At 35.2% G+C, this 14,596-nt stretch overlaps 1 protein-coding gene across 1 annotated transcript in view; it reads right to left on the bottom strand.

Annotated features, from left to right (window-relative positions):
- The window catches only part of SCN2A (sodium voltage-gated channel alpha subunit 2), an 85,761-nt gene that overhangs the window by 18,447 nt on the left and 52,718 nt on the right, over positions 1-14,596 (bottom strand). The window contains exons 18-20 of the mRNA XM_045780598.2: positions 8,562-8,682; positions 4,322-4,476; positions 2,559-2,732 (exon numbers count right to left, since the gene is read on the bottom strand). Coding sequence (XP_045636554.1) covers positions 2,559-2,732; positions 4,322-4,476; positions 8,562-8,682 — 450 coding nt within the window. The remainder of the gene's footprint in view (positions 1-2,558; positions 2,733-4,321; positions 4,477-8,561; positions 8,683-14,596) is intronic.

Below are 14,596 nucleotides of genomic sequence, written 5' to 3'. Positions count from 1 at the left end.
AGTAGGACATAAGAAAAACAATTCTGAACAAGGGCAGTATTGACTGGCTAAGTAAAAGAAGTGGGAAAATACCCACTTCTATGGAACTTGTGTAGCTCAATGTGAGAAGGAGATCCATGTATGCTTTCTCCTCTTCCTGGAACAATCTCCTAATTGATCTTATGGTCTCTAAAAATCCTCTTTCTAGTCCATCATTCACAACTGCACCAAATTTCGCTCCCTCAAAGAGCAAGCTTTTCTGGTCACATAATGCTTCAGTGGCTTCTTCCCGAATTAGATCAGAGGCCTACATCTCTTTGGATGGCATCACAGGTTCTTTTTTTTTTTTTTTTTAAAGATTTTTATTTATTTATTCGACAGAGATAGAGACAGCCATCGAGAGAGGGAACACAGGCAGGGGGAGTGGGAGAGGAAGAAGCAGGCCCATAGCGGAGGAGCCTGATGTGGGGCTCGATCCCATAACGCCGGGATCACGCCCTGAGCCGAAGGCAGACGCCCAACCGCTGTGCCACCCAGGCGCCCCATCATCACAGGTTCTTTAAACTTTTCTCCAACTTACCTTTCTTACCTCGTCATCCAATTAGAAAACATTTTCCCTCACCCCGTGGCACTGTTCTTACTCTCTAGGATTATTTGTCGCTTGAACAGGCCCTGCTTGGCTTGCACTGGTCTTAATGCTTTGGTGTCCTTCCCCTTATCTGTATCTGCTGACATTCTCAGCCCTCAAACTCCAGCTCACAAGGGTGCTGCCTCACAAAGCCTTGCCTCCTTCCTTAGTGAAGTGAATGGCACTCCCAACACAGATGTCATCTTCTCGATATATACGTATCTGTTCTCACTTGTCAACTGTAAGCTCCCACAAGTTAGAAAAATGACATTCATATTTGTATCTTCCATAGCAAAACAGATGATCAGGAATATATTTGATATAAAGCAAAGTATTGATGAGTTTTATATATTGTCATAATAATTTTCTTAAATCTAAGAAGGTAAATACCAGGATATGCTCAGTAATATGAGCACCAGCTGCAGGGCAACTAGATTTCTCCTAAGAATTTCTTTATATTCAGATCATATTGATTAAATGCCTTTACTGTTACACAGATACATTATATATCAAATATTTTTATTATAAATTTTCCAGTGTATCATAACCACATATAGAAAGTAAAGAAAAAGTATCACCATAATCCAATTATACAAATAAAAGATTGGTTATATATAGTCTTGGTATATTTTTCCATTGTGTAATATCCAATCATACATGGTTTTAAGTCCTTATTTATTTATTGTCTTCTTTTATTGCCAGAAAACTTTTGATGTAATTCTGCTTGTAGCCTTATATATTATATTTAATAGTAGATTTGCTATAGACAGATTAGGAAAAAATAGAACAGATATTCTTCTCTCTTAAATTCAAAGAACTCTTTTTCTCATAATTTGTTTCTTCTGTTTGGTTCTTGGAAAACTCAAATTGGATTAAAAGTTGATATTTTTTCATTTGAAACTGTAAAAAATAACTTTCTCCATGGAAGGGTCCATTTTTTAAAATTTTGCTAGCATGATATATAAATTTTATATATCAAAATATTTCAAGTTAAAAGTATGTCTTTAATTTCCAAGGAATTACAATCAACAGAATACCATCTTTAAAATGTACTAGTTAGCACTTGTGCTTTCTTGCAAATTCCAGCGTCCTCCTCCTTTGTTGGCTGTGAACATCATCCTGTCACCTTCCCCATGTGCCTAACCCTGTCCCCACTGGCTTGCCTAGTCTTTCCTAGAAAAAAGGCCTTTAAGGTTTTTTTTGGCCATTATGAATAGACTACTAATTTAAAAGGTATTTATAAGAAGTAAATATCCAGAACTAAATGAAAATGATTTTTAATTTTTTTGTTCATTTAAGAATTTGTATTTGTGAATAAAAGGTGAGATCTTCAAAATTTTCCCTCAGAAATCATAGAGTAATCTTGTATTCCATTTTTTAAAGACTTTTATATTCTGGTACTCCATCTTACTTTATTTTCAACACCAGTGCAGTTTAAAACAACTTTTAAATATTGGCCCACAGCCAGTCTATTTCAACCATCATACAAATCAAGAAATGTATCTCCTGCTTTTCTGACTTTCAAGTTTCTTTGTGATTAGTAACCCATCTGTGGGACAAACACTTCTCAACAGGCTCTGATGATAACAAAAATACTAATGTCAAAGATAACCGTGAGGAATTTAAACACGGTTGTTGTGTCAAAGGTAAGAGTGAAAAAAAGCAAAACTTCTACATCAATATATTATTCTGTATAACTTGGGATTTAAATGTTAATCTGAAATGAAATCAATAAGTGTAGTAAGGCAGCATTTGACTGTTTCACCTATGAAAGTATATGAATTTAAATCAGCAAAAAAACATTATGGGGTATCTTCTCATTGGGAAAAATGGGAGTCATCATTTATATTTATGTAAAGTATTTACTGAGTGCCTACTGTGTGCCAGGCACCATTGCTAGAACTATCATCACATGCCAATGGAATGAAACACAGAAGTGCAGAACACTCACGTCAACAATCAGGAAATCCAGCCAGCACCAGGCATTGGTGAAATACATCTGAAAACCATACGCGACCCACTTGAGAAGCATTTCCAGGATGAATATGTAAGTGAAAACTTTGTCGGCGTATTCTAACATGGTCTTAATGGTTTTTCGCTGCTCAATATATATATCTTCAAAGGCCTGTGAGTGAGAAAATCCCATGGAATTTCATTGTCATAAACTGTCTCTAATTGATGTCTTAACAGAGCAAACCTGCTGCAAGCCTCGTCTCAGGCGCCTGCGTCTGGAAGGCTTCTCGCTCCCCATGGCGGCATTGTGCTTCAGGGTCACCTGCAGCCACACTTCAGTCAACCAAGGAATTCAAATAATTTTTAAATTAGGGTATCGGGATATCCCAAAGAGCTTAAAAATGTGGAGAGACTGTCAGGTGCTTCTCTCTACAGCAGGAGGCAGAAAGTCATGTGTGAGTAGATGTGCTTTGTTCATGACACTAGAATGTTTTCTCTCAGTAATGCAAATGTAAGGCAGGAGACAAACCCCCCCCCCCCCCCACTCCCATAGCAGGAGGAAAGAGGAACAGAGGATTATCACCTTCTCCTCTCTATTTCTCTCGCTCAGCGTGGGCACATGTGTGGTGCATGTGGGGAAGCCCACCCACCCCAGCCCCGCTGTGACATTTTGCAGAGCTCTTGGGACAGTGTAGGGAATTGATTTTCAGGAGCCTCTGTGTGTTCTGGAATGAAAAGATCATTTATCTAACTCAATCTCCTTATAGGAAAAACTATCAGGATAACTTGGTGGTCTGGGTTAAGAACAAAAGAAAATGTTCTTTTTTGGAGAAAAGGGGGATCCGGGCTTGTGATCAGGGCACAAGGGCCTAAAGTCTTTGCAGCTCAATTTACAGGTGAAGCTAGAAGCCCCTCAGAAGCCAGCCATGGTGCTATGTTGATGCATTTTGGTGAGATTTGACTGGGTATAATTGAGAACCAAGAGCTAAGACAGCAAAGGCACTAGTTACTGGTGAGACTTTAGAGTTCCCTCTCTATTGGCATTAAAAATTCAGGGCTGACCCTCTTTGCGCAAGTACATGGCAAGATGCAGGATTCTTAGTCAAATCAGAGGCAGTCTTAGAGGCCTCCAGACACAAGGCTATAATCCTAATGAAATCAACTGACCAAACCCTGTAGTTGCTAATTGAAAAAATAAAAGAAATGCAGCCACATTTGTTATCACCAAATGGGAAAACAGGTCACACTATTTTCATAGGTTAATTAATATTTTGACCAAACTGACCCTTCCATTGAATGAAATCAGATATAAATTAAGTTTTAATGCTTTCATTTTGCTATTAGTCAGTAATTAAGTCAGTCTACTATTTGCCATTCACTGTGATTGGCACTAGTGAATCAGGATGAACAAGACAAGTGAATCCCCTGTGAAATGGAGTTTATGTAAGCAGTTTGACAGTTAGCTGATATCCCATATCATGTCTGCATAATGACTCTTAATAAGAACTGCCTCTGATGACTCAAAGTCAGAAATATCTTGAAGTATTACAAGAAACCATAATTTGAGTTTGATTCAATCTGAGATCTACTCCACAACAATAAAAATTGCTATCTACTGGGGTTCACACTGTGCTAAGAATATCACAATGTAATCTCTTACTTCACAAGCACCATATTTTAAAAACATGTAACAAGAGGTTCACTGAGGGGGAAGGTAAAGAGTTTCAGTAAAGGAAAAGGAGCAGATTATATGTCACCTACCAGCGCCCCACTGCTGAGTAGAATCATGAAGACAATGAAGGTTTCGAACCAGTTGTGCTCCACTATTTTATAGCAGGTTTTTCTCAAGTTCCACCAGAGTTTCCCTTTGCCTTCTTCTATGCTTATCTGACAACACTTGAACTTCCGCACACAGTCTACAATAAGTCAAAGTAAATGAAGAAAAAAAATAGTCACTCTTCGATTATGTACATTTGTATTGGTGGAAGACTCACCTACGTTATTACCTGATACGTTGTAAATAACTATTTTTTAGGCTTCCACTTACACAAACACAAATCATCTGTACGGTTTTTAAACCATTCATTCAACAGATATTTTTTATGCATATGTGATTATTGTAATGGATTATATTACATCATAAAAACATATAGAAAAACAGAAAGGAAAATAAAATCACCAAAAGTTGATATTTGCATCTTATCCTTATCCTATGATTCCATTCATACATGGACATTTGAATTCTAAGTAGTTCACTTAATAGTATAATATGCACATTTCCCTTTTATTGTAAGTAAATAGAACTGTGAAAGGCTTTCACAATACTTCTCTAAATAAGATAACCAGACTTAACCAGAATTTATAGAATTATTCCACTATTATTGAATGTGTTGCTTTAACTCTGGCTATTATCAGCAACAATATTATAAACATCTTTGTGTAATCTGTGAATTACTACATCAAAGGCTTATCAATAGATATTTATTGAATATCTGTTGTAGTCAAGGAATTGTACTGGACAAAGTATAATTGTAGAATGTGTAAACATAGACTTTCTCTTTAAAAAGTGTGCATTTTAGGGGTGCCTAGGTGGCTCAGTTTGTTAAGCGTCTGCCCTTGGCTCAGGTCATGATCGTAGGTCCTGGGATGGAGCCCTGCCTCCGCTCCCTGCTCAGCAAGGAGTTTGCTTGTCCCTCTCCCTCTGTCCCTTCCCACCACCCCCCCAACTCATACTCTCTCTGTCTCAAACAAATAAATAAATAAAATCTTTTCTTAAAAAGTGTGCATTTTAAGTAGGGCACTTGTGCTCACAAATTCTATAGTTATTGAAAGCAAAAAAATCACAAATTAAATAAGGTATTGTGAGAGTTGACTGGTATAGATTAACTTCTGATATTGAGCTTTATAGAGGAAATGAATTGCAGCTTAGACTTTGAGGGATATGTAAGAACAGGTCTAGTACAGAAGCTGTAAAGGAATGGAGAAAGTGAAATCAATAAAACTTAATGATAGGTCTAGAAGTTGCATGAAGGAAAGAATTAGGAGTCAAGACTAGAAAAAACACTTAGAGCCAATCTGAAAAAAGGAACTGAGGAGTCAACTGGAGAGTTTAGATTTTATATACTGTCCAATGACTAAAACATTGAAGGATTTATTTGGGAGTTGTGAAGATTTACCTGATAAGAACACTGATTTAGAATGATCTCTGCCTATAAAAGGCACTGATGGATAGAAGAAAGAAGATGAAAAAGGAGTTAAGAGTGCATGAGACCCAAACAAGGGCAACAGTGGTGCTAGTGGTTAGGAATCAGAAGATACTGTTGAGCTCACAGGACCTGGCAGCACACAAAATAGGCGGATGCTGGGGTGTGGGAGATGAGTCATGAGATGAGGATTTAACCATGAAGAGGGCTCTTATTCAATCAATAGAAAAATGGAAACCTCATCTTGAAAAGAGCATAATATTTTACTGCATAGACATTTATCAGATGCTACTTTAGAATGTCAGTCAGCCAGATCATATCCTTTGTTTCATGAAAATTTAATGATGTGCTATAAAATGTTATTAGCTTCTCAACTAAGAAATAAATAGCATTATATTTGTTGTTTCTTTGAGGCAAGATCTTTTTCATATTTCTGTTTCCCAAAAGATCAAGAAGATTCACGTGCCCTGAAAATATTCACTGTATTAAATTAAATGGAACTAAATTTAGGGTGTTTTTTTTCTCTAAAGAGGATATGAGATGAAAAAACAGTTTAACAGAAAAAGAGCAATTTTGGTGGGAATGATGAATGCCAAATTTGAGACACTGGTTTATTTCTGAGAAGAAAGGAAGAAAGGGGGATAAGAAACAGGGAACAAAATGGGCCTAATCTTTATCTGTTTTATTCTTAAATAAAAAGTCTGAAGCAAATATGACTAAAGTATTCAAATTGTTAAAGTTGGTTGGTGGGCATCTATGTATTATTCATTATTATTTTCTATAATGTTAAGTTATTCTATATCCTACATAGAATATATTCTAAAATATTTCATACTTAAGTGTTTTTTTAAACCTTACAAAAGACAAATGTTAATAGTACCATAATTATTATTGCATAATAACTTATTATTTCCTTATTATTGCAGTATATATGAATATATTGTGACCCTAAAACTAAGCTAATTGTCTGGTAAAGAGTAAAAACTAATACCACAGAAATTATTTTTGTGATACACCACTTGAATATTTTGGGAAGTCATATTATTTTTTTCATAATCAAATAACTGCCCTGGAATGTATGCAGACTTTTTGAAGAAAAAAGCAAAGAGTGACTCCCTCATAACTTATGCTGAACAAATAGCTCTCCCTCTGAAATTATTTAAAAATTTACAATTAATATTTAAGTATTTATTTTCACCAATGCATTAAAGTCCAAAATCAATAAGTATATGCAACATAATCTTCTATAACAACCTTGAAAGAATCCATTGACATCAATTGTGATTTTTAACATCTGTGTAATTACACATTCTAAAATTTGCTTAAAGTTTAAGTTAAAACAGCTTTAGTGTTCTTAATGTAAACATGCATAACCCAAATGAAACACTTTTAGAATTAGTTGTAATAAAATTGCATTACTAGTAACAATTTGAGGCAGTCATTATTTTTATTTTTTATTTTTATAAGATTTATTTATTTATTTTAGAGAAGGGGGAGGGGGCAGAGGGAGACAGAGAGAGAATCCCAAGCAGACTCCCCACTGAGTACGGAGCCTAATCCCAGGCTTGATCTCACAACCCTGAGATCATGACCTGAATCAAAATGAAGAGTCAGATACTTACTGACTATGCCCTGAGGCTGTCACTATTTTTTAAGCTTTTGCTTAAGCAATTGCTATATGGTATTGATTTGAGACTAAGACATGATATGCATTATTAAATAGCTATTAACTAAAAAATTAGTTAAATGTGAAGTGATATCCAGGGTTTTTGAGAAATGTTCCTGTACCTATAATAGGGATTTATATAAGAAATGAAAAGAATTTCATATCTTGTGCTAGTGCACTAAATTTTCTGCCTCTTTGATCATTAGTGGTGCGTTCCCACACAGTCTGGATTGGCCAGGTGACTTTGCTGTGGTGAACAGGACAGGAGCAAACCTGGCAGAAGGGGAACCTTGGCAGTTAGGCATCCTCTCTTGCTCCTGTGCCTTCACCCCAAGAACATGCCTGACCACTGTGTGGAGGACAAGAAAAGACAGGAGTGGAGCTGAGTCAGCCCAACAGGCCATCCAAAACCTCAGGCTTGGAAGAGAGCCTATCCACGATCAGCAAAATCATCTGGCTGGCCATGGACTTGTGAGCAAAAATATATGTTTTTTTCTATATGCTAAGAAGTTCTGGGTTGTTGGATATACAGCATTATCGTTCAAGAGATAACTGCTCCATACCTCAAATTACATACTTTTAGCTTTCTTCAGAAAATCCTCTTGGTATTATTGGCCCAAGGCATGGTGTCCCATATTATAAAACTCACAGTACATTTTGGCATTTCATTATCTATTATCTATTATCATTCAGAACTAGTAAAAAAATTAATCTTGACAGAAACAAGTAACCATTACTCATGGACAGTTTTAAATGTACACTTATCACTTACGGCCCATTGTAAACCGACAAAACAGTAAACAATAAATTACCTCTTTGACCTTAACTTTTTTCTTTCTTTTTTTTAAAGCTAGGGAGAGATGTTTGATTTGGCATTCTCTCTGATTTGATATTCTAGAAGGCCACCAAAACACCCATATAGTTAGCAGCCTTTCTTAGTTGAACAGGATGCACAAAAACAGGAATGTCTCATTGCATAAACCCTATCTTTTAAAAAATTATCTTTGTTTTGATACAGAAAAAACAAAAACCAAACAAATGAATGAACAGTCTCTAGATAGAGATGATTCGGGGGTGGGGAAAGAGAGAGGTAAGAAGGGTCCGGTGAGCTCACAGGCACTGCTCTACTCACCTTCCGTGAAACAGGCTTCAGGTTCAAGGGATTCTTCGGGTTCTACCTCAGGCTGCTCTCCCTCAGCGGGAGCTCCTATATCAACTGTGCTGCCTTCCGATGAACTAGTTGCATTTAGCTTCTGAAAATCAATTCCACAGAAAAGCTTTTAAAATATTTTCTTTAATCTATAATATAAAAATTCAAAAGGTGTGCCCTCAAGTCTTCTGTATGCATTTCCTTGATCTGTAATTCAAGAGTCTCTTAAACATAATGCCAGTCCGCTTTAGGAGAGGTGGGGGTCACAAGATTAGATGCAGTGCCACAGCATAGTTTTTTCTTTAAAAATATGGTGCTAACAGGTTCAATAATTTTTGATTAAGCCCTTGTATAGAGATTCTGAAATAAATCCTGAAGAGCGCTGATGTAAGCTGCCAGAGTCATATGGCCATCTGTGATCTTGCTTTTGTAAATTCACTGGCAAATGGTATGGTTTGTTTTATTCTAAAATTGTGACCCAACCAACGAAAGCTGCACAAGTGTATTTTCATGTCAAATGCAGAAAAGATCGATCCAATGCACATAAACAGCAACAATCTAAATTTATCCACTTTTCATTGACATGAAAACATATACCAGTAGTTGTTGTTAAATATATTCTATAGTTTTCTAATTCAGAAAAGAGCAGCACATTGTTAGCTTTAGAGCAAGAGCTGGTATTTTGCATTCTCTTTGGCCAATGCACTCCTGTGTGTCACTGTGCATTTGGAAACTACTTGTCACTCTGGCACTCTTACCTGTCCTGGTAATACAGGGAGAAGTGAATCTTTGGCAGTCGTTTTGGTTTCCTTTAGGCTACATCAAATACCACCAGAAGAAAAATAGAATAGAAAGAAGTTTTTTCGACCTGGACATGCAACAAACTTTAGCCAGATCAGGGTGTGAAAGGGATCAGCTAAAAATGAAGGGATCCCAGTCTTTAGCCTGGTCTTAAAATGCTGCAGGAATGACACAGTGCCAGGTATGAGTGCCACATGGAATCAGAGTAGTTTGGGCCACAGCATTCTCGGACCTGTTACAATGTTATTACCATTAGTGCATAACATTAGGAAATGGCTGAGCTGGTAAGAGCTACTTTATAAAGGGGATGAGGTAAGCACATGATAAAAGGCACACCGAAGTAGGGTGAACTACTACAAAGTGGACACTACAGTCAGTATCAGAAACACTCTACTCATATTTGAGCTAAGGATTAGATGGATCCGCTCCGGGAAGCTGGTTCCTTTATTTTATGAAAATCATTTTCTTTATTTAAAATATTTACTTGGCATAGTGATGTTGATGAAGTAAAACTATTTATATATGATACATATGAGATTAAAAATGCTTTTGTCTTGTGTAATTTAACAATATCGGTGACAGAAGCATAAAAGATATGTCTATCTTCTTAGATCCAGTTTCAGGACTATTTTCTAATTGGAATGTAACAGTTAAATCAAGGATTATATATTATAAAATGCTTGAATTTTGTTGAATTCTTCTGCTCACCAGGTGTATCACACTACTAGACAGATAATCATGATATCTTTGCCCTTAAAATTTTAATATATTTTGTTTTAATATGAATTGTCAAAATAGGAATATTTGTTACACATATTTTAATTTTTTAGACTTCTAATTTCCTATCCTTTGTCTTTTGGTTAGACTCTTTGATAATATAGCTGTGTTTACATATGTGTAATTGACTAAGATATGACCAAATTATCCTCTCATTCCAATTCATCTGAGTCACATAAAATTGTTACATATTAGGAACCTGAAGATACTGATCTTATCATTTGCAGGAGGTTGAAACATGGTAATCGGAAAACCTGAAGCTCAGTCATACCTAATCTAACTGCAGATAGCTCACAAAAGAAATGGAAAACATTCCTTTTAGAAAAAAGGATAACACTGTAAATACAGATTGGGGGAAGACCTGGGGGCGAACCCAAGGGAAAAACGAGGATCCATATTCAGAGTACTCCATAAGCTCAGGGGGACATTAGTGAATGATTCTATTACAGCCTACATTAGTGCTGGGTATGTCACAGGTACTCAATAAATATTGTTTAAAAAATGAATGAATGAATCGACTTCTCCATAACAAAATGAAGGTTAGCTCTTGACGGTGATTGGGAAAGTCATCAGACAACAAATTCCAGTGAATCTTGGTTTGAAATGTTCCAGAAGATCCCTGTAATGTCAACTATCACACCTTTCATTTACTGCAGCTCCTTAATACCAATATAGAAGTAATGTCTTTTTATTGAAGCCAAATATTTGTGTATTTAAAGGTCAGGTTACTAGTTATAATTTTAGAAGTGCAACATCAAACGATTTTTTCTCTAGAAGATGTAAAGTGCCAGATTTAATCTTTTGAAGCAAAGACACTACTGCCATCTCTGTATCCCTAATACCTATCACCAACGTTTGTGTTTAACAGATGTTTGTCGAGTAAATGAATAAATGACCAGTGCATGGACTCTTTTATCCTGCCAGTAACTACTTCTGACACCTCCTATTGAATACTTTTACATTCAAGAGAATATAAATAATATCCCCACTTAGGTGCAGAGTAACACAAATCCTTTAAGATTCTGAATTGTGTAAATAATGGCCAATTACTTTAGAATTAGTAGTGCTGTCTCAACACCAGGCTCTCAATTATTCAGACCTAAAATGAGTCTACAAAGAAAACTGTAGTTTAACTCTGGAGTTAGTAAAATAATACTGAATCATTCTGACAGTGTTTTCTTTCTTTTCACTCTTTATAGGTAGATCTGAAGTCCCAATGGTGAATGGAATTTTTTTAAGGAGAGGGACTCTCCTCCTTCTCCATCTTCCCTCTGATATGAAACAGCAACCAATCTGGTGTCTATTTAGAGAAGGAAACATGGCTTTAAATATCTTGTCATAAGTTATAGTGAGTCAGTAGTTGGACTCTAGATCTTCTGTACCCTATCTTCCCAGAATTTCCTAGAGAATTTTTTGATGATACATAAGTAAAACCAACCCTTATCAGTAAAAAATATTTAGTAGACGTGATACGTAGTTAAATGTTGTAGGTTCAAGATAGTGCTTGTGATATTATTGATTCCCACGTTTTGTGACTATGAACTTAGTATTAGTTCAATTTATATTCATATTTTTATATGTATTAATGTAGAGTAGAACTAAATATTCATTGGAATATTAAATGAACAAAGAGTTTACTTTAAACAATAATACTGAGATGTAGGCAAGAAACTGCAATTTGTAAAATCTTTCTTGATAACATCAATCCAATGACTTAAAATTACATAAGAGGCAAATATCATAATATAAAATACGTTGACTAAAAGTTAAAATGTGTAAAGAATCCACAAACATCAAAGGAATCAAATTAAGACTACAAAACTCCAGCTTCAGATGTGGTCATAATTATAATAAGTCTTAACTATGGTACAAATTCACCAAATAGAACCGTCAAATATACCTCATTATATGGAACTTCTAGAACTCATGTACTTGAAGAATTTTCAAATAAAGGTTGTTTGTAAATGCTCCAAACTAGGCATCATCCACTGCAAGATGCCACATGAGTAAGAGGTCAAAATATGAATTGGCTAGAAACAGAACCAGTTCTATACTTTCCAGTTCTACACTTGGCAAGTTTTATATTTTCCTTTGGTAAAATTTAGATGTTTAGGTTCCCTTTTTATTTTTTATTTATCAGGAAATAAATGAACTAAATGATATTGTTACAGTACCTTTGCCTAGTTAAATTTTAACCAAATATAATGTATTCTAATATTGGGATAGTAAAGAGATCAAACAGGAATAGTCAATTGTTACTTGCTATGAATAGCACTGGCAATAATTAACCTACAGGTGGAAATATTACTTGAACATTTGTTTTAATGAAAATCTCATATTACAGGGCTCTTTCTATTGAAAATCTGCTGGATTCTTACAGGAGTTAAGCCAGACAGAATCATATTTTGCTAAATGATCCAATATATAAATATCAAGGCACATAATATTTCATTTTGTATTTTTAAACATTCTATCTCTTTTACTTTTCATACCATTGATATATTACTATTAAACACCGACATGCCAAACTAGTAGTCTTTCTTACAGAAAGTAAAAGTATTTTTTCAAATAATTAATAACAGCAGAAAAAGGGAGAGAAAACATCACTTGCTATTTTTTCATAGGCACCCTTGTTTCTCATTATAAAATTGAGATACATTTTTAAGGAAATATAATTATTTATAAATATTATATATAGTTTAGAAAAGCAGTATATTCTACTCTGATCAATAAAAGGAATTGGGATTTTAAAGAATGAAATAGCTTCAAATATAAATTAAATCAAATATTTTGTGTCTAAAGATTCTGACCCCCAAGAATGGCAATCTTTTGTTCCACATGGATCCTAACTCAAATTTATATTTAAGGAACTCTGGGTTATTTTCCATGAAAAATCTTAACACTAGGACAATCAAAGGGATTGTTGGTGTTATGGTCTTAATAAGGAAGATGGCAAAGTCAAACATGCGACAAAAAGTATCATTAGTATTATACTACATTACCCAGAAACCATTTCTGTCTTTATAATGGATACATTACACAATTTTCAAACCATAAATTGGATTTGAAGTATCCTTCTTGGTCTGTCAAAAATGACCTTTATACCACGTTGGCTTACCCCTCAGCAGATAGATAGTGCCCCAAAGACACACATGTTTAGCCCATTTTGTTCTTACATGAAGGATATTAAGAGACTCTTTCTCCCTTAACCACTATCCAATTGGAAAACTTTACCTTGAGGACTAAACATTCTCCAGGATAAAATCATAAGTGGGTTCTTATTGAATCTTTCCCACCAAAACCTTCTCTCACATCTTTTTCCCTCTTCCACCCCTTGTATTAGAATTTAGTATACTCTTTTAGGGAGCAGACAATGTTTCCTGAGGGAGGATTAGAGACATATTCAAAGAAATTGAAAACTGTAATAATGTAAGAGTTAAGAATAAATGAAGTCAATTTAAACCAGTTTCTGCTCAGTTTGTGTTTCACCACATGTACTCCAACTAAATCTCCTAAATAAACTGGTGGATAATACATCTGATTATCACTTTCTTGGTATACCTGTTTATACAAGAATTGGAATATGGGATACTCAGAAAATAAGGAAACGAACCTCCCCTTTCTCCAAGAAACTGGGAAAAACAAGCTATTATCCTAAGGTGTCAAATCCCACACTTTTATGAAGAATTAATACATTATAGGAAAAAAATTCTCTCTAGTTCCTGTGTATATGTATATCTGTGTTTCATTGTGAACAATTATATATCTTGGGTCCCATTTTATGTCATTCTTCTAATATACAAGGCATTATCTTTCTGAGTCTAGAGTGCCAGAGACTAAATATTTTGTTCCGAAGTATAAAAGAATACTATAAGAATGACATAACCATTGCTCCTTTCCAGAGCGCCAAATATGCTTACATTAGAGTTGTTTTACAGTTTTAACAGCAGAAGAGGGAACTGCACCTAAGTGACAAAGTATTTAATTAACATTTCTTAAGAAAATAATTAAATTGTACTGAGCAATTTAGTTAACATATTTGAGTACAAAACTATAATTTCAACATTAGGAAATGCAAAGGTCCACCAAATGGACCCCAAAGTGGGTTACACTCATTGCCATGGTCACATGACAAGGGAGGTCCTTTCATTTAAAAACACTAAAGGAGCTCACAAGGATTCTCTTTCCACATAGGAGTCTGTAGTGTATGATACATTTAAATAATATTCTTCAGGAGACAGTTTCCTAGCAGGTCTGGATGAAACAAGGAAAAACAAAACCACAAAGGCCAGAGGAGCAACCGAGTAAAGAAGGTGGATCCCAGATCTATTTTCAGAATGAACATACCACCTAAAAGACCATTATCTTATTTTTTTGGTGTACAAAAGGCATTTTTTCCCCTTTTCTTTCAGTCTTAGGAGTTTTAGGGGTTAATATCA

Source organism: Ursus americanus, chromosome 1 (assembly GCF_024610735.1).
Source record: "Ursus americanus isolate L20-20 chromosome 1, mUrsAme1.1.p, whole genome shotgun sequence".
Classification (NCBI taxonomy): Eukaryota; Metazoa; Chordata; class Mammalia; order Carnivora; family Ursidae; genus Ursus; species Ursus americanus.
This window is presented reverse-complemented; position numbering and strand designations above follow the sequence as displayed.